The 20,926-nt window shown below is 40.9% G+C and overlaps 1 protein-coding gene across 2 annotated transcripts in view; it reads right to left on the bottom strand.

Annotated features, from left to right (window-relative positions):
- Nucleotides 1–10,237: 10,237 nt before the first annotated feature.
- Nucleotides 10,238–20,926, bottom strand: part of LOC142962895 (glutamate receptor 3) — a 73,259-nt gene continuing 62,570 nt past the window's right edge. Inside the window, exons 13-15 of one of the 2 annotated variants that reach the window (XM_076103578.1) lie at nt 15,761–16,008; nt 14,878–14,992; nt 10,238–10,483 (exon numbers count right to left, since the gene is read on the bottom strand). In XM_076103578.1, coding sequence (XP_075959693.1) covers nt 10,238–10,483; nt 14,878–14,992; nt 15,761–16,008 — 609 coding nt within the window. Of the gene's footprint in view, nt 10,484–11,884; nt 12,000–14,877; nt 14,993–15,760; nt 16,009–20,926 lie in introns of both variants that reach the window. The other variant, XM_076103577.1, reaches the window with a different exon arrangement.

Raw genomic sequence — 20,926 nt, 5'->3', positions numbered from 1 at the left:
GTTATTTTAACAAGCAGTTAAAATAAAGAAATCAATTAAAAGTTGATGATATTGAGTTTAATAATGTCTGCTGCAAGCCCTGCTTTTGAGAAGAGCCCCTCTTTAATGAGCTGTGCCTGTTATGAGAGGTAAGTGTGCCACTGGACGAGAGAGAGAGAGAGACATGCCCAGATCTACTGTGGAAAGGCTCCATCTTTCTGGGCTAACTGATGTCTTCAGTCATAAAATCCACAGAGGCTGTACCACTGGCAAACCCACAACTGTTCTAGTTTTGAATTATGTAGAAGATGGTTAAACTACTTTCATTCACAGGGCAGGCTGCTCTATAACTACGGTATAAGTATAGGCTACATATGCACCAGTGCCAGCACCTGTGCACCTCTTTATCGTCCATTTAGCCTAAAATAAAACGTTATGCAAGAACGCAAGCTTCTGTCAAAAGTCAATAATATGGTTAAGTTGCCATGTGTAATATCCCTGAATTGGCTGAACCTGCCTTATTGTCAAAAACAGGAGAACAATCAATCTTGGAGTGAATTTATTTAAATGTTGTGAATTATTCGCCCTACAAATCGATGTAAAAAGTTGTCTAACTCTCGGCAAGAAAGCGAATAAGCTTATCTTCCGAAATGTCGAACTACTCCTTCAAGGCTGCGATCATCTATGATTGTATGTCATGTGATGCAATTATCTTAGCTTCAAGACGCTTTTGGGAAACATGCCCCAGATCAGTCTCAGACATTATTTGTCTCACGGATGAGTCAACAAATGATGTAGTGACCTTTCTGTGGGCTGATCTGTTTATTCAGAATGAGAGAACACATCATTCGCCACAGTTTAGTAAAAAAACATCTTGTATCCCCCCCCCCCCCCCACATCAGGACAGTAACAGTTGAGTAACAACATACAATTGAACTCTCATCAAAAGCCAATCAAGGGTTTCTTTAGGGATGGACCGCAGCTGACTCATACTCCCTTTTGTTATTGTGTTGAGCAATTACAACGGCGTAGAAAATCTATTCCGATGTTTGAATTACACATTAGACTGTAAAAGCCCGAGCTGAAGACCAGTGACCAGCACAGCCCAAACAAACAGACAGTTACCAAAGCAATTTCCTCCTTGGGAAAAACAAAAACAGCTCACAGCGCGGTGGCAGCTGATGACTGACGATCGCTTCAAATTATACATTTATTCTGGACTGATATATTTGGGTCACCATGAATTATATTTCAAAGGGGATATTTTTGCAGTCAGCTGTATGGCAAATCTATTAAGTATTCTGTATAAAAGCCTGCTGCCCTGAGCTATAACGAAGAAGTGCGATGTCCAGATGTGAAGTCACACTGAGCTACTTGTCACTTCTAATGGGGCGTATTAATGAAGCTCTGCAGGATTTCAACCCCTGCTACTTTTTCTTCATTTCTTTTTTGATCCAACGCTGCTTCATTCGCTTCGGCCCAGTCCTCTGTCCTCCACATGTTTCGTGAAAGTACATAACTACATACATGAACAATCAAAGCTGCCATAAATCAGTTCAATGCACTCAACGGCTCACTTAGAATTTGCTAGTACTTCGTTTTAGTTTCGGAGCAGCTGAAATCGTCAAAGCGCTGACTCAGCAAGTAGCTGGAGATGCTCCACAGGGATGTTGGTCCACGCTGACTTGAGACCATTGTGCGGAATCTGCAGATCCACATTGTGAACATCTTTTTTTTCATCTCATCCCAAAGGCGTTCTGTTTGGTTAAGATCTGGGAACCATTGGAGGCAATTTAAAGAAGAATCAACCTAAGTATGTCGTAACTGTTAACTGTTAAAAAAGATAGTTTTGGGAAATTCGGGCAGAGAGTTTGATGACAACATTGATACCACTCTTGTATCCTTACATTAAATATAAGGCTACAGCCAGCATCTGTAGAATAGCTCAGTGTAACCAGCCAGCAACTTCCGGATTGAAGCCAATGTGGCAGTGCCTTAAACGTACATTCTACTGGCCAGCAGGGGGCGACTCCTCTTACTGCGAAAAAAGAAGTCTGATTGTATAGAAGTCTACGAGAAAATGACCCTGCTTCTCACATGATTTATTACCTCAGTAAACATTGTAAACATGAGTTTATGGTCTCAACCTCTAGTTCAAAGTTTTCTTCAAAGCAGCATGATGTCCATTTAGTAAGATATGGTCCATTTAGAGTCAAATAGACGATAAAGCAGTGTATGTTTTAGGGTGTGGCCGCTACCTCAGCATTATCCGGTCTGAGAGTTCTCCGTAATTTCACCTTACAACTTGAACTCTTCCACGGTGTGTTTTCAGTTCATTAATATTTTGATTGCTGAAGAAGGTCTTATTCAGCGTCTTATGACCACAGAGGAGGTTGATCTGATCTGTCAGAGTCTGTTGAGTCAGAGTGCACTCTCTAAGTATATTATATGTTCGAGCTGGTACCAATCCAGGTGACTGGCACGATCCCACCACAAAGCAGACAGTTCATCCGGCTGTTTCAGGGGTCTCGTAGGTACAGGTTTACATTATTTGAAATCGTCACAAACATGAAATTTGACCTTTGCATTTGAACCATTCTTTTAGGAGCAGTGGGCAGCGGGGAATCACCCAAGGAGCAAATGTGTGGTTCAGTGTCTCACTCAAGGACACTAAGAGGTGTGGACAGGGGGAGCCGAGGATCGAAACAGCAACCTTGTAATTTAAAGAAGTCCCGTTGAGCTCCTGAGCCAAAGCTGAGGAGCAATTGTCAGAACATTTGTATTATTATTTTGGTGTCCTGGATAAGAGGGAAATGTAATGTAAAACGATCAACTCACAGCACAGCAACATTGACCTTTAATCTGGCAGCAATGTTTAACCGTCAGGATTTACTGCTTGTCCCTCAGAATCACAGAGCAAAGGCTTCCTACACTAATACTTAGAGAAATCACTGCTGCAGAGGAAGACAGACCATTTCCTCCACAGAGACTCAACAATCAATAGTGAAATGCAGCCAGAAGATATTTTGTGTTTTGAGCAATGGGTTCAACATGTTCTATAAAGCCTCCCTGAGCACAACTTTCACTTTTTTTTTTTGGATGGAAATGAGAGAAATGTAGGAAATGATGACCTTGGGTGCATCACTGAGGCAGGTGGAGGGGAAGTGAAAACAACTCTTAAAATATGTTATAGAGCGAGAAGTGAAGCGTCTTTAATCCACTGCTATACAGTCGCAAAATTGAAGAGAACATTTGCTTTGTGACGTGACGACCTTACCCTGGTTGAAGTGAATGTAAAGAACATTTACTCGAGTACTAAGTTCAAATGCGGGGCACTTATACTGTAGTTGAGTCTTTTCTATTCACGTCACTTCTCCTTCTACTTCATTAAATCTCAGAGAAAAATATTGTACTGCTCTTTATTTATCTGAATTTAGTTGCTTTACAAATTAAGGTTTTTGCTCACAAAAAACACAAGGAGCTTATATGATGTTTTGTTATAAATTAAACCTAGACAGTATATACTAGTACAGTTGAAAAGTTTAGTAGATTCATTAATTAGTTGATTGACAGAAAATGAATTGGCAACTATTTTAATGGTCGTTAAAGTTATTTTTCATGCAAAGATATTTCATGGATCCAGCTTCTCAGATGTGATGAGTTACTGTGATGAATTATTTCAATGATTTTAATTGATTTGTGACAGCACCTTCTCACTATTTTCAGAATTCTTTTAAACCAAACAATGAATTGATTAATGAGAAAATCAAATCAAATCAGCTGATTCATCCATATTGAAAATAATCATTGGCTGTAGTCCTATGCACGTCAACCAACTACGACAGTAAAATGCTGTTTTTACATGAATGCATGAGTAGTAATAATCTAATTATCACAGTCACTTTTTCTTTGAATACCTTTAGTACCTTTTCCTCGTTATACTTACATACTTTTACCTCATTAACATTTTCGGTTCAGTCAATGACTCAATGGCTGCGTCTCACAGAGACGGCCATGAAGAAGTCCACATGCAAAACAATAGTGTTTAATCACAAGTAAAGATCAAGTGCAGGTTTACTGTTTCATTAGAAGGTTTCAGCAGCAAGCAGGATTTGTTGTACAAGGTGCCACTAGTGTGGTCTGCCTGTAAGCTTGAGCGACCCTTGCCATTCTCGTCTGACCTCTCTTGTTTTTCTGGTGTCAGAACAATCTGTTTTGTGTATTGCAGCCTTCCTTCTCTATTAGCTCTAGACCCTGAATCTGTGGTGCACCAAACTCCCACAAGGACAGCTGTCTCTGCAGATTCTGGATCTGGCACGTCTATCGCCAGCAATCAAGCTGTGTTCAAAGTCGAATCATGAGTCTTGCCCGTTCAGGTTTAGTCAAACAGTAACAGGATCTCCTCTCGCTATCTGCACGGCTTCTGAGTCACACCTGCATTAGTCACAGTCTGAAGAAGTGGGGTTTTGCATAAATAGGAGACATGCCGACAAAACATGGCAAATGCACATCTTTTATTTAACAGTTATGATGTTAAAGAGCATATCTTGGGCCCCGGTTTATGTATACTGTTATCGCTGATTCAATGCAGAATGCGAATGGTGTTTCTGTGCAAATATATTCTTTCATATCTCATTGTTTCGGTCATGCCCTAAAGGCTCCACATATAAATTCCATGTGTCATCTCTCCACATCTCTGTTATCTATGCAGCTCATTAAAATAGGCTTCGACACTTGTTTAATTAATTCAAGTTTATAAATATTGAACGTGTCACGTGTCCAAATTGCAGCAACCTCCACACTTGGACGAGCAAATGGACGTGGCTTATGGGGCGGATTCGTCTGGACCAGACTTTTGTTTCCGAGACTTATACGGTTCAAAAGTTACAGGCCAAAATGAAACTTTGCTGTGACAGCGCCAGCATCTGGGCAAATTGCACTAACTTCGACACTCCACGTCCTTGGGTCCCCAGCATTGCACCCCAGAAACGTGAAGTAGATGGAAATGAACGTTTCTCCAGCTGTGCAAAGGACAAGCCCGTACACACACTGACAGACGGAGATCCTCGCTTTAGATTTCTTTGAACTATCATTTTACACAACAGGGTACATGTTTGGGAGGCTGATCAATGTCAACTGAACTTGAATGTCAAGTGCAGGTCTCTCCAGGTGCACTTGAAGATAGCTAAGGAGCTAAAGTGGAGAAAAGAGGAAAATGGAACAAGTGACTTGGAATCAGATTTATTCATTGTGTCCTTAGAGAGAGAGAGAGAGAGAGAGAGAGAGAGAGAGAGGGTGAAAGACTGCAGTACGCTGCAAAGAGAGGGAGCTGGTGAACCAGAAAGCTTCTTTTTTTTTTTTTTTTTTGTGGCGGTAATCAAAGTATCCTCCCCATGACATGTCCTCCTTCAGCCATTTGAGTTTTCTTTCTTTCTCTCTCACGCAGTCTTTCCCTTCTTCTCTCTTTCACACACACACACACACACACACATATATATATATATATATATATATATAGTATATACTGTCCTCCCCTTAGTGACAGAGCCCATGTTAGATCAGATTAGCTTTCACAGGCCCGAGGAGACAGCGAGCACGACGAGCCAGTCGGCAGTTGAACAGTTGGACACATGCATGTTGGATGATTAGTTGTCCTCTGGTGGAAGGAAGTGAACTCTACGTCTGCTCCTGTGATTAGATTAACAGATCCTCTCATTGTGTCACTATCTCAAAGAAAGGCCTCATCCAAACTGCTCGGTGACTCTTTTTTTCCTCTCTCTCCCATTCTTGCAGGACAAACACCGCCACCGTGTCACCCTAAACTAATTCCAGAGAATAGTCTCATGAGCATCATGTGCTGCAGTGCAGTGCCATCCTCGCGCACCACTCCCCCACGTTGTCTTGCTCCTGTTTGAAAGCAGTCCAGGCATAACAAAGACAAAAAAAAAAAAAAAGGCACAAAAGGAAAGCCAGTGAAGCAAAGGAAGAACAAAAAAGCAATATCCTTTCATGCTTTGTCAGAAATGGGTTGTTTTGGATCGTACAGTAGCATTTTATACAGCCCGAGTCTGTTCTACAGGACTGGTGCAGTGAATAAATCCTAAATCATAGTGTCTGCATCCAAAAAAATAAAAGAGAAAAACAACAAAAACCCCACTGGTCTTTTGCCACGTTTGTTGGATTTGTTATTTGAGCTGTGGCAGGCTGGATCTCTGGAAGGAGGAATTCATTTTACCACACAATGCAGACCCAGAGACCAGTGAAATGACACAGACCGTCTGGGCAATCTATTGAGCATTGTGCTCATCTACTGAAGGCCTGTATGTGAGAATTTACACTGTGGGAATAAGCAGGGTTTAAATGATTAACTGTCCCCTCTGCTGTAAGCAAATCCTGATGAAAACATCCTCCCTAAAACATCGTTTTTAAAGATTATAACTTGTGCTGGAATTATAATCGACACAGCATCCATGTGCAGTATGTTGGCGGTTATAATAATGCATTATTGATCGTGTCACATTTTATAGAGAGAGAGAGAGAGAAAGATTACATGCCAGATGAAGCTGTCAATGGAGCCCTCAATCAGTGGAGGCAAGGCAGGAGAGCTAGAGTGAAGCAGATGGTGCTTACTATTGATCCCAAACATGCACACACACTTCCACAGACTAACGGCTCAATATTGGACCTATTACTTTGTATATTTGTCTGCAGAGGTGCTACCGACACTCCGCCATACTGGAGTTAAAGTATGCTGTGTGTTTAACCTGAGCACTGAGATAGTGTTGTGAAATGACATCAACAAAGACACTGAATCCTTTCTGTACATTTTATTTACAAAAATGTATTAAAATTCTCTGTACAGCGCCTCACTAATGAGGTTCAGCAAATGAAGCATGCATCTCTTGCTCTTTTGTACCCACTACTACGCCCGGCGATTATTATTTATTTTTTTGTTGTTGCAGAAGGTGAAGCGTATACAAAAAAGAAAAGATGTGAAACTCATTCACAAAAGAATAACCTGGGCTGGACGTTAACCGTAGGTCGGTTTGTGAGTAGCAGAGCTCGTCAAGCATCACTGAATTCACATGCAATTTCTTAGAAAAAAAAAAGGGAAAACCAATCTTTCATCATGTAATATAAATAATCCTCATTTATCTGAATGTACACATCGTCCTCAGCTCCTTCTTTATTTTTCTTCACATTATCAGTTTCTTTTTTTAATATATATATATATAAAACTATCTGTCCATAGTTTCAGGTGATTAGATAACTACCTTCCTAAATCCTATGGAATCACAGTCGTTTTGAAAGAAAGGAAATTATTACAGCAATATGGAAATGTGCTAAGCTTCAGGGCTCTCCCTGGTATAACCTTGTATAAATCTATTTTCCGTTGTATTCATATATTTTTCATTTTCATTTACTAAGTGAAGTCACCAAACACAGTAATGCTCATTAAAGGAAATCAAATTAAAAGCAGACCACAGCTCGTTGTAAAATGTGCAATTGTTAAAGAAAATGGTTAGGTAATCCAAAATACTACAGTTTAAAAGCCATTACTGTTATCCTTTAATTGGATTGCAGTTAATCTACAATTGAATTACCCTTTTTGTTTGGTTTTACTTTCATGTACAGGAGACTTGAATGTATCTAGACTTCAGGGAAAGACTGTTTGAAAAGAGACGAACCTTAGCGAGTCAGTGCTCCTTTGATATTTTACAAACTGGAGATCACAAACAGATTATTATTTTTTTTACTCAAACATGAATACTTTGCTTTACACACTCTTTGTCATACAAAACCCACTCTTGGCAGTATTGGAAGTGCGAACTATGACCTGGTTCTGTAGTGCGTAAAAGCCAAACCAGGTCATTTTCTCATCTTTCATGAGTCCCATTAAACGTTCAGAAGACAGTGGCAGCAGCACCAGAGTTTAGAGTACAAACAACACACTTGTAATTGTTTTTTTGGGCTGAATGGCATCTCGCTCCAATAAGATCAATCTGTGTTTTAAAACAAGTACAAGGTCACTATAAGTGACTCAGAGCAGTATAAAAGCTATAGTCTACTAAGCAGTGTCTTACAGTGCACTGAATAGATCTAATAAAATTTCTTGAACACATATAACCAGTGAAAATCTGGCAGCAGAAGGATGAAGAGTAATCTGATCGTATTGATTACAAGAAACCAATTAGACACTAGTTATATAAGATTCGTCGTCTTTCGGGCACTTCAAAGTGTGCTTAGGGTTGCAAATGATGGCTTTAGTTCTCGCATTCATTGTAACATGTCAAATGTATTTTATATATATATATATATATAGATCTATATATGTCAATCACTGCACCATTCTTCCGTTTTGTATGAGTTTCAAGCAAAAAAGCAATATCATTGTGAATGAGTTGCATTGATTGGACTCGGAGTTCCATAAGGCACTGAGAGGAGGGAACCGCAGCGGCTCTTCCCGTGACCAGTCCAGTCGTGTCGTCATTGCAGATTATCGTGCCGTGTCCGCCCGAGAGGATTCGTCTTGGAGCTCGATCCTCGTGTATCCTGTCCTTTCCTATAGATGTTCGGTCACAGTTGTAAGGGACAATGGAAATGTTTCCTAATCCTGTGTCGACATACAGAGCACAAGCAAACATGGGAAGAGTTGAGGTATTGATTGATTGGCAAGAAAAAAAAAAGAAATTACATCTGCATATGACTGTCAACTTCAAGATTTCAACTTAAAAATGCATTTAAAGAAATGTGGTGATGTACTACCTGTCACCCAACTGAAAACTCAGTTTAAAATCGAATGTTTTTCACTGAGTTCAACACTGAAAAACTCAGCTTATCAGCTGATCTGCTTCATCAGAACTGTGTTGGTGGTTTGATCAGATTCGATTGACAGCACCGGCAACATAAGCAAACAACCCACCAGCTGTTATCAAATTTGACTTGCATGGCTTTTTGTTTTTTTTCAGTCGACCGCACTTGAGCTCACTTGAGAAGAGCACAGACAAAAAACACAAATACAGAAGTCTCTCACATAACTAATCTCAGTATCTTTTCGGGGGCCTTTAAATGACGTTGCTCTGTTGTACAGCTGCGCTTCTGTAAACAGACGTATCACACTCTGTGTTTAACTAGAAGCAACAGAACTCACATGCGATCGATCCAATCAAATACAAAACCAACAATTCATTTAACGCCGTACTCATCAGGGTCTCCTTTTGTGTGGTTCAGTGCCGTAGAACTGCTGTAAAGAGATATTGTTTTCATTCCCACGTACCTCTAGTGAGCTTTCAGTGGAACTACCTAATACGTTTCTACAGAATAAATACTCCTTATGAAAGCAGTTCACAGTGTGCTCTGTGCATCATACAGAGGAAGAGGTTTGTTTCTAAAAAAGAAACTGCTGAACTTTTCAAAGCTGCACTATAACTAATCAACATGTTTATATTAAAAAAGGTTACTTTATGTAACTATACGTAATGTGACAGGGGTCACTCATAGTGCCAAACTCACAGAGAAATATCACCAAACTCTTTAGTTCCCCTCAGCACTCTGCAGCATTTTAGCCTCTTTCAGCTCACTGTTTTGGTTTTCTGTCTCGCAGCTTTACTGTTTGCATTCACTCTCACTGCCCTTCTGAATGTTTTCACATTCAATAGCCAGTTATTTTCGAGTTTTGATAAGTGACTGTACACCAGCCCGGCACAAAACGACAGATAACATTTTTTTTAAAATGATGTGAGCGCCACAAATTGAATTCCATTCACTTCTATTGTGTCGAGATAGAGGACATATCAAAACTTGTGCAAGTAAAACCCAAAATATCTGTACATCTAGATACCATTAGAGGTAAGTGAGAATTTTGTGGGTAATTTGTGAGAACTGACCCTTTAAAAACACAATTGCAGTCACAGAATAAAACACATTAACATGTTCAATACACACAATGCAGAATAACTCAACAGTTCTATGGAACTGCACCGTGTATTGTGTGTTGTAACCTTCATGTAGCCTCAGGGCACTACCCATGCAGCTATATGTTACAAGGCAAAAGCAATATCTCGTGGTTTAGTATCCGAGTGGGCATGTGCGTTCTGTTGTGCCCAACATGACGACCACAAACAATTTCACGAGCAGCAGCCCCACAGCAACGCATACACAGGAACGTCTCACTCTCACTGGTACGACAGGAAGCTAAATGATTCATCCGCCGCGGAGCCCGGGGAGAGAGCGGACAGTGAGCAGCGGCGACGTACCTCTAGATCTTAACGCTCTCGGTTCCGTACACGTTGTAGCCTTCTCTGTATGTGGCAAAGTTCTGGGTGTTGGTTGGGGGAGCCGGCTTAAAATTCTGGGCATTCTTGGCCAATTTCAGCCGTTTGGTTTCTTGCCGTGACTTATAACAGAACTCTATCAGAGCCACCATCATGGCCAGCCCCAGCCCTCCAACCAGAATATAGAAGACACCAGCCACATTGCTTAGGCTGAGAGCACTTGTCTTGTCCTGGGGGAAAGGGAATAACGTAGTTTAGAGTTTTGCAAGGGCAGCAGAACAATACACAGCCTGCATCCTTCAAACTTGACTTAAACTGCTCTATTACATCATCATACTCTATCTTACTTGTATGGCAGATCATGGACACTAACAGCTACAAGCAACCACAAATTTGAAGATGTAATGAGGTGCTAAGGCTACAATTTTGACTGAACTGATTTCCCTATGGTTGTCACAAAGACTGCCATAGTCAAACCATTCTCCACTCAGGAGAAAGAAGCCAACTCGTAATGCTCTATCTGCTGGTGGATGTAGAGCTCTCCCTTCCCTACACTACGTGTATGTAAAGTGGCTTCTGCTTTTGACCATGTAAGGAAGCTGGTCAGTATCGCATAGGTCGACAGCTCTGAAAATCCCTATCTTTTTTTTAATTTTTAAATTTATCCTCTTGGCGACATGTACGTATAACTCTCATGGCAACATTGTCATACAGTACAGTCAAATTCATAATTGATGAATGATAGTTCCATTAAAGTTTTTAAAAAAAACCACTAAAGATCAAACCATTTTGCTGCTGCTTACCTACCAAACATATTCATAAAAAATTTGTTCATTAGAGTTTTACTATTTGCAGTTTAACCCTATGAGCATGGGAATATCATACCGCTATCTAGCCTACGGTCTGAGGCTTCGACTGTATCTCAGAGGGTTAAATAGTGAGTTTATTACATTCCCTAACTTCTTGTCATGTGCAAACAGAGCCTCTAACCTCAACTCCGAGCAGCCACAAGATTTAGAGAACACCCTGCGGGGCTCTCGCCGCTTAGAGAAGTTGAATTTGAGTAACTCATCGCAGAAAGAGGCTTTGCTTGTTCATCACACCACATGAGGCCAAAGAATCTAATAGACACATTTCGATGCAAACTAGTAACAACACAAATAAATCAAATTTTCATTAACAGTTTGGTAAATAGGAACAGCAGCATAATGGTCAACGTATCATGAATGTCAAGAGTGAAAATGAGCAAAAATAGCATTCATCAACAACTGTTGTGATTCAATTGAAATAGTGTATCTAAAAGGCACTTTGGCAATTTCCCCACATTATTATCCTTACAGTTTTCACAAAAAAGAGAGTTTCTACATTTGATATTACATCAAAAATGTATCATTTCTATTGCAATAAAAGAAAAAATATCAATTTGGGGAAGGAGTGCCTTGTGTTGGTGCCACATAATGAACTGTGTTGCAGTTTGTGGCAGAAAAAGCACAAAAAAAAAAAAGAAAAAAAATTGTGTGTAGCAAATAAGCAAAATGTATAATATAGATGTCAGAGAAGTCTTGTCTTGCATATGAACAGTACGTCAAAATGCAATTTGGAATCAGTACAAAAGACCTGCAGCGACTGACCTTACTTCCAGAGTCCTTGGTTCCACATTCACCCTTATCGTACCACCATTTGTTTTTCAGCTTGTCTAAGATGCCTTGTTCACTGAGTTTCAATACTGCAAGGTTTACAGGAGTTCTTCACGTGGGAAATAACATAAATAACATTATATTATGTTATTTTATGTTATTCAACTTTAAAACTACTACATACTTTACAAAGCGATAAAGCAGGGCTCCTGGCTATGTCAACATCACAGAGAGCAGGTATTCTACCTATTACCTTTATAACCCCTAGTCTAAAGCCAGGACCTACCCATATCGCTTTGAGTAATCGGCAGACGCTGTTAACAGGGCGACGAGCAGGTACTTCAAGTACAATTCTGCAAGTCTTTGGATTTCAAAAAGCACTGGGGTACATTGGTTGGGGGGGGGGGGGGGGGGCGGGTAACGGACCACAGGGGCTTTCTGAACAGCATTTAACAAGTTCCAACAGGAGCTTTGTCGTAACGAACAGAAAAATGATGGACGCTACCCCTTCCATTTCCACAATCTCAGCTTAATCCTGCGATGGCTAATAGCACCAGCACGACAACAATCCATTCTGGAGTTATTACAACCAATTTCATATCCAAGCAACTACGCCCAAAAGTGAAAGCTTGATTAATTCCTACGTGTTCTATCCCGACATATCGCTAAGAAAACTTTATCTCTCAATTACGCCAGATTAGTGTCAGATGAGTGTGTCCCAACCAAATGGCACAGAGCTGCAGGACTAAGCTCAAAAGTATCAGTGGAATAATTCCTCTCATATTTGCCTGTAGCTGCATAATCGAATGTCTGACGCGGCTTTTTTTGTGCCGTTTGATATCTGTAAGACGTCAAACTACTGCATGTGACCATAATTTATCACAATGTTTTAAAGTATTAAATTACTTTAGCAAAAAAAAATAAAAAAATTGTATAGCTATATACTTTTGTTGTCATAATGCAACAGTGAATCATTTGTGGTTTGCGTCAATCTCCCTGTGTTAAAGTAAAAAGCTAAGAAACACAGGGCATCGATATATATGAGTGGCCTGACTACTCCCTGGGAGCAATGGCCCCCAAGGGGACTCATGCAATGCATAATGCACTGAGAGAAGATTACACCACTGTACATCCCTCATAGCCAATCTGGAGAAACGGACTGTGAAGACCAGGCTTGTCTTGGCTCGGAGAGACATTGATTAACAATGCAATTACCCTGTAACATGCTCTATGTCTGAAACTCAATCTAGGCTGCACTGTGTTGTGCCTGAGGGCAAGAAAGAGCTGTGCTAACTCTGTGTGTGTGTGTGTGTGTGTGAGGGCGCACATGCAGCTGTGTGCATGATTATGTGCATCTCCCGATGTCTGTTGGAACACGGAGCTGTGAGTGGGACGGGGCCAAGCGATGCCCTTTTTGGAGCGGAGCGCTCCAGGCAGCTTTAGTCCACCTAATCGGGCCTTTCCACTGAGTCCTGGGGAGCCACAACGAGCCAGGAAACAGACAGTACATACCTGTGCATGATAAAAGATCGATGGCAGCACAAGAGACAGATGCTTTCCTGAGCATCAGTAGCACAGGGAGGCCTCTCGAGCTCAGTGACTACAGAACATAGCAATGTTAGCAATGCAAACATTGAAAAAGGTGACATGGAAAAAATATAAATCCTTCTCAGAAATCGACCACCGGCTTTTCGTTAGACATTATTTGTATCAGTGCAGCCTCTTGTGGTGGTGCTATTTTAAAAATGACTGACTGCAGCTTAACTGTTCATTGTGGGTTTCGCCAATCCATGACAAATGGCATTAAGGGTGTAATGACACAATCTGCAGTCCACGGGACCTTTGCAGCTTGTCGGTAATCTCCCCAATTACCTGATCCATATCATCACATTTGTGCTGACAGCTTCGTTTGTTACCAAATTGACCTGCAGTGTAAAGAGTAAAATGCCACAGCCTTATATGTGATCTAGAGAAAATAGCACAATTCTTCATGGAACACGATCTAAGTAACATTTCGTGGTCATGGTAGAGTGAGGTGTCACACTTTGCACCATTAGCGTCCACAATGGAGGGAAAAAAAAATCATTCATCATTTAACCATAGAAAAAGAGGGAGAGATCTGATGGTCAAAAGGGTCACAGCTGTGCTGTTAATGAGTTGGGGTAGGAACGGCATGTAGTAGAATCAAACCACAGGTGGTTTATCAGATGACTCATTGAACAGAAATCATTTGTCTTTTGTTTAATTAGAATTCTCACGTTTGCCTGTAATGCTTAGTCCCCTCAAGACGCAGCTGTTCCCCTTGCTTCCCTGTCGCTCTCAGCTGAGCAGCCATTTTGAGGTTTTAAAGCTCACATAGTTCTGAGCCGGTGTCATGGATGTGAAGCAGCTGTGCGGTGAAGTACTACGAAGCCATGTATTTCAACGAACTTCACCTTCAGGAGGGAAGGCTGGAGGTTTGGGCCTTTTTCAATGTCAAATATTGAATCATAGGCAAACTTAAAGACCTCTTCTTGAATCACATACAAGTGACTTCATCAACTGGTTTTACTCAGACTGTCAAAGCTACCTAGGCAAAGCCCTAATATCTGCAACTAGGGGATCTACCCTACACATGTGTAAGGGTGAATAAATAAAGCTCAACCTTTCACAACTGCAGGGCAGCCACATTCACCTAATAGTCTCCCTTTTTTTTTGAGAATTTCTGATTAATCTCCAAATAAACTCCTGTTTTAATTCTCTTTCTATGAACATTACTGTCTCAATAACCGCAAATATAATTTTTTCTGTCAGCTACGCAAAGGCTCCTTAGTTGATCTGAGCTGTTAAAGCGTCTGGTCAGACTAGCAGTGGATTTGGTAATCAGCCGTGGGGCAGCAGCAGGTTGGTTTGGGCGGACAGTTGGTGTGGTTTTGGTTGGGTTGTCGTAACAGCCTTGCCGATTACTCTGCACTATGGTACCCGATTGTGGTGACATCGAGGCTGACCTTGGAGTCACCTCCCCCGCCGCCGCACTCTCCCTTGTCGTACCACCATTTGTTTTTCAATTTGTCCAAGAGGCCTTGCTCATTCAGTTTTAAAACTGCCAGGTTAACAGCATTTCTTGAAACGATAAAACATAACTTGTAAGAAAATGCACAGGTCCGTGAGAAATCTAATGCAAAGTAATAATTGTACTAAGCATCATAATAGGTAATGGTAGAGAGACTACCACCAAAGCAGGGGCTTATGCACATAATCTGTTAATCAGAATGGTCTAGGAAAGGACAAATTGTTTAAGAAATTAAGGAATATGGAGAGATAAGAAAAGGCTCATATCAGGTAAAGACAGTGTTAAATCTTGGAAAAGGTGGCATGAAGGGTTACGTAGTTTAGAACTGAAGTGTGCGGGATGGGGACACTTGTCATTGAGAAGAAAGGTAACAACAACAAACATCATGCAATTAACATTCGTCACAAGTGACAGCGCAGCTTATAAAGGCTAAATTGAAAAACCATTGAACTGTTAAATTAAAAGTGACAACACAACAGTCAGGTAGGACAGCACACGGGACAGAGGGAGAGATTGAAGGAGAGAGAAAAGCAACAGTAAGAGAGACATACATATGAAATGATTTTTAGCTTTAGTCTTATCATCTGGATTTGATTCTTCGACTATTAGCAGCTCTTATCACATGTATAACACATCAAAAGTCAACATTGATTATCATTAAACCTTTGTATCCAAGTGCATTGAAAGGCATACTACCGTTACCTCTGTGTCCATAAACAAAACAAGAAGAGGAAGAGAAGAGAATGACAACAGGGGGACATCAGGGTAGGTGGAATACTATAACAACATGGATGATATTGTTATATTATTCCACCCACCTTAATGCTGAGCCTTTGGGCGTCGCCACACCGTATCCTTTCGAGTCGAGGTTCCCGCCCACTTTCATGGTGTCGCAGGGCTTCCGCTGCTCGATGTACTCGTTCATGGTGGACTCGAGGAGAAAGGCGAACTTGCCCTTTGACTTTCGTACCCGGGCTACGCCATCGGGTGTGGTCTTAACAAACACTGAGGGCTCAGCGGATTTCATGTATGACCACATCTTCTCATACACTGCTATTTTGGATCGCTGTGCAGAGAAGGAAAAAGGAGAAGTAGTTTAGAAAAACTCAAACAAAAATCATAGGCATTTAATGAATTTTGTAGGATTTTTGTGCTTAGTGATCACTTCATTTAAACTGGCATGATGAAGTATTTATAGACATCTTGGAAAAACAGCAGTGTGATATCTTTAAATACTTCCAGAAAATATAGCGGGTGGACTTTACCAGATCACGAAGTACAGAAATTTACAAAATCCATTTCTCCTCATCAGCATAGATGTAGTTACTCTTCAAATATATTGTTGCAGCTTGAGGCCCAGATTCACCGAGTGTGAATGAGGACCACACATCACCTGTGTAGTACATGATGTCATGCAAATTGGGTTATAGTAGAAATACTGGCATTTGTGGACTTGGTTATGCAAAAGTATCTTCAATTATTACACTTTTGTGTCAGTGAAGTGTGGATAATGATGATTTATATGGAAACTTGCAAAAGTTTTGGACCAATCTCTTGGTGAAATTGAACCTTGGTTGATAGTCTTAATTTAACTTGTAGAACTTATTACAGTCATTCATTTCAACAACTCTGTCCTTAATGTAACATCTCAACTGCGACTCAGAGGCAACGCGCATACGATTTAAGAGAAGTGAACAAGGAAGCGGGCTGCGCAGACACAAGGCAACCAATCACAAAGTGACACAGATGAGCCTTTTCCCAGCGCCTGGGGTCAGGCTTAGCGAGCCTGTAAAATCTGTGGGAGTTGAACGCTATCTATAATAAGCATCAATTAAATTATTCAATGCCGCTGGATTTATTTTGGCATAGGCATTTCACACTTTGAACAGATCCTGGTCCAAGCAGCGATGAGCCAGTTCCCGAGTGGCACTGTGTGCACTGCAGACTGGATCCCACATAAAAGATAGACTTTCTTTTAGTAAAGGCCAGAGAGAGAGAGAGATGAAGGGGGTTGGACGGTTTTCAACAACCGGCTGAATCAAAAGATCTATTGTCAACCAAAGCGTTTGTTTGTGGAATATGGACAAGCTGTTGACATACCAGCATCTGCCGGAAATATTTCCCTCGTGTGTTTTTATTTGTTTTTCACCTCACAAGGCCATCAAAGTCATCAGTTAAGCGATACCAAAATGTGAAATGATGAGTCAATGAATTCATTTGTTGACTGACTGAAAAATAAGCCGCAACAGTCCACAGCCACACTAGCAGCTCTATGAGGCACGGCGGTGCTCAGAGCTAAATGCTAGCATCAGCGCGCTAACATGCTCACACAGGCAATGCTTAACACGCTGATGCGTAGCAAGTGTATTGTATCATTTTCATCGTCTTAGAATGGCATTAGCTTTGGAGATGTTTCTTCATAAACAAAAGTACTTGACAAAATCTAAAAATGTACCCGACGGTGGCGCTTTTTAGTAAAGCCACTGGCATATTAAGCTAGTTAGCGTGGCTAAACATGCCATACATTTGCTGCTTCCAGCTTCATTTTTGTTAAAATGTCAACTTGACTTCTGGAAGATTCCAATGGTAATTCTTCAATATATTGGACACTTTATAGACTAAATGTGCATAATTGCAAAAAATACAAGTTATTCAATAATGTCACTAATTGTTAGCTGTAACAATTAACAGGTCATTCAGTCAACTAGTTAATGCTAGAAAAAACAGTAAATATCATGTATTGTAAAGCTCTATTGTTGAAAGTTGAAGAGTTAGATAACTGCACATGGATATTGATACTCCTGATCTGTAGACTCGTTACTGTCCTCAATTGGTAAAACAAGAGCATATCCGTCTCTAATGCATTTCTATTAATAAACAAAAGCATTAGCCTTGACCTAACTAAAGTGCTTTACTGGCTTTATGTAATCGTATACAATTTGTTTGTAGGCATCTGTCATAGAGCATCAGGCCAAAGGGTGAGGATGAGATGAGACAGCAAAATACCCCGAATTAAAAAGTCTGCATGATGAATGTCCTCTGCTCAGATGAAAAAAAGATGATGTTTTTGTTGACAATCTTTGTCAATGTGTTCAATTTGCATGTGTCAGACATCATGGAAAGGACACTAGTTTAGAGGTCAATTTCCCAGGCTCATGTGCTCTGCAGTGGAAAAGCCGCAGACGCCTCCTCAAATGAAGAGAAAAGAATGGATGTGGGCATTGATTACTGACGACAGAGTGTGCTGCCTCAGTGCCTTATGAAGTCAATTCATCAATATCAGAGCGGGGACGAAGTGCCACCAAAACCTAAATAGGCCGATTCCACTGCAACTAAAGTCACCGCTGAGATGCTTAAAGCAGATTCTGATAGCGAGGGAGAGACAAAACAAGATGCCGTGAGAAAGCCCAGGAGGGAAAGAGGGAGATTTGATTATTGACTGCCGGGGCACAAATATGCATACTCACAGAAACACACACACCCACACACATGAATATAATGCATTGAAAATCTACTCTCATCTCTTTTTAAATGTAATCATTCACACTCCGGTCGACGGTGGTCATTTGAAATTCAATTAGGGAATAATGACTGCAAAAGTCCATCATCAATGAACAGACAATTTGTTGAGCAATTATAGTTGGCCATAAATACAGCTTTATACATGTGGCTCTCCTTCACCCCATATAATTGCCCTGTTAGAGCATACTGCTGTATCCTAAAGGAGCTTCCACACAATTAAAAGGGAGTGGTTACATTTTAAATTGTATTTGTAGAAAGCAAAAAGGAACACGAGTCTGTGTTAGGTGACTTACAAACAGCATTATCCATCCCTCCTTTAAAGGTGCCAAGTTTGAAATTGAAAGCATATCTATTGCCTCTAAACGGCTCTCAACATGGCGGCGGCTCAGAGCTAACAGCGCAAACATCGGCAACGCACAGTGCTGACAGAGGTAAAAGTGTTAACCTGGGGTGGAACCAGAGGCTGGGTGCTACGGTTCCGCGACAAATTGGTTGTCAGCTGTTGCCGCCGTATGAGAGCAGTGCAGAGCGTAGCAGTTGTAGACATTACTCCAATGTATCTTTACATAGCACATAGAGGCTTGCTGCTATATTAACAATAAAATGTCTTCAAATTATACCAAAGCAATCATAATGTTGCTCTGTTCATAATGAAGTACCTAAATAGTGGATCTCAGCCAGCCCTCCTACCTAGGCGACACAGTTACATCATCTGTGTAGGTGTTCCTCCTGCAAATCTGTCTGACGCAGTGAGTTTCCTGCCGTCTCAAAATAGTCAAAGACAAAGTCACGGCTTTTATTCCAGCCTGGTGACCTATGTGGAATAAAGAGAACAGGACTTGCCTTCAGGAAGACAAGGTTAGAGGGAAGCCAGAGGAAAACTGGCACTCTAATGCATGCGCATACAAATTAAGGTTTCCTTAGAGCAGGGGTTGGCAATGAGGTACAAGCATCGGCCAGCTATTACTAGCTTTTTTCAATGGTGGGCCAAAATAGTTTCACAGGGCGAAGGATAGCTGAAATATTTTTGTCATATATTTTTTGTTAAACCTACAATAACTGATTTGTTGGCCACTTGGGGGCAGCAGAAACAAGCTGTAAAAACAAAACGTATCAACTTTTACCCTTATATTTTGAACTTGTTAGCAAACAGCCGCCAGCCCATCTACACATCCAGCAGATGTGGAGCAACATTTGGATTAGTTAGGTTCTTTGCCACCTGATGAATTTAAGTCCAATAGTCACCCTTTTAGATCTGTTTAAGTCACCACCAACTCCTGAGGGAAATATCTGACTCTTTAGGTGCTAAATGCTCCGCAATGTTCACCAGCCAGCAGGTGATTTTGTCTGTGAAATGAATACTGTGTTTGAATTTAAAAGTACTTTATTTCAGAAGAAGTGGATTGCATTATTCATACTTTATTCATATTACTTATAATTTCTATTACAAGGTTGTATTTGTTGAGATTTACCTGAGCCTTGTACTTAAATTGCAAATGTACAGTTAAATGTTTTTAAGCAAAACCTTTATGTTCAACCCAATTATTTTTGTTGCAGTCAGTGCCAGATTTGACCCACAGGCCACTATTTGCCTACCACGGCCTTAGAAGATACAAGTATTCCTCTCTTTCTCTAAAACAGGCTACCCTGTAGGTATCTCTTCACAGTGTAGAGAAGAAAATGCTCATTGGCCAGAAACATTAAAGCTTTTAAAGCCTTCCATTACACACTGACAGCCAAAAGGACGATAGAAAGACAAGCGAGATTTGCTTTCCTGTATTTTTTGAAAGATCATTAGTAAATCTAGATTAGAGATTTTGTCGTTCCAGAAATCCCCGAAAATGTGATTAAAGTGTCTGAAACGAGTGATTAAAGTCCAAAGTCAAAGCAATTGCCCTTTCCATTCTAAACAACCACTTAATCTGTATTGATTCTCAGTTATGCAGCAATTCCAGACCTCTGTCCACTACCCTTCGAACTGCAGCCTGCTTTTTATTCTTCTTTTGGCGTTGCAGGCTGCTTTCATTGTGGCTGCTCCCACATACAGTCCACTGCTTGTATGGCATCTAAAGGCCACCCACCACTACATTTCCTTCTACTTTACTTCTTTTACATTTTGGTTTGTGGACATCACCGCTTTCCCCCCAATATCCTGCATGTCAGGACTACCTGTATCTCAAGTATGCAGAAATGAAAGTTGAGGCTCTGGGGATGTACTTTGTCATTGAAGTGAAGCTACGCCCTGAATACCAATTGCTCGTCTTTGATGCTTGTTGCTGGACTCCTATAGCTCTTCTCGCTCCTGCTGTTGCTGCTCATCGAAGGTTCGAATGGGCCCGCTGAGGACGGCGCATTTCCTCAGAGTCTATGCCTATCTCGCACTAGTCTATCATCACTTTTGTCAGCTTTCTCTTTTATGCAAACAGGCTCTAATCTTTATCGCAGCCTCCCCTTCACTCTGT

Source organism: Anarhichas minor, unplaced genomic scaffold (genome assembly GCF_050575085.1).
Source record: "Anarhichas minor isolate MPS153535 unplaced genomic scaffold, ASM5057508v1 ptg000028l, whole genome shotgun sequence".
NCBI lineage: Eukaryota > Metazoa > Chordata > Actinopteri > Perciformes > Anarhichadidae > Anarhichas > Anarhichas minor.
This window is presented reverse-complemented; position numbering and strand designations above follow the sequence as displayed.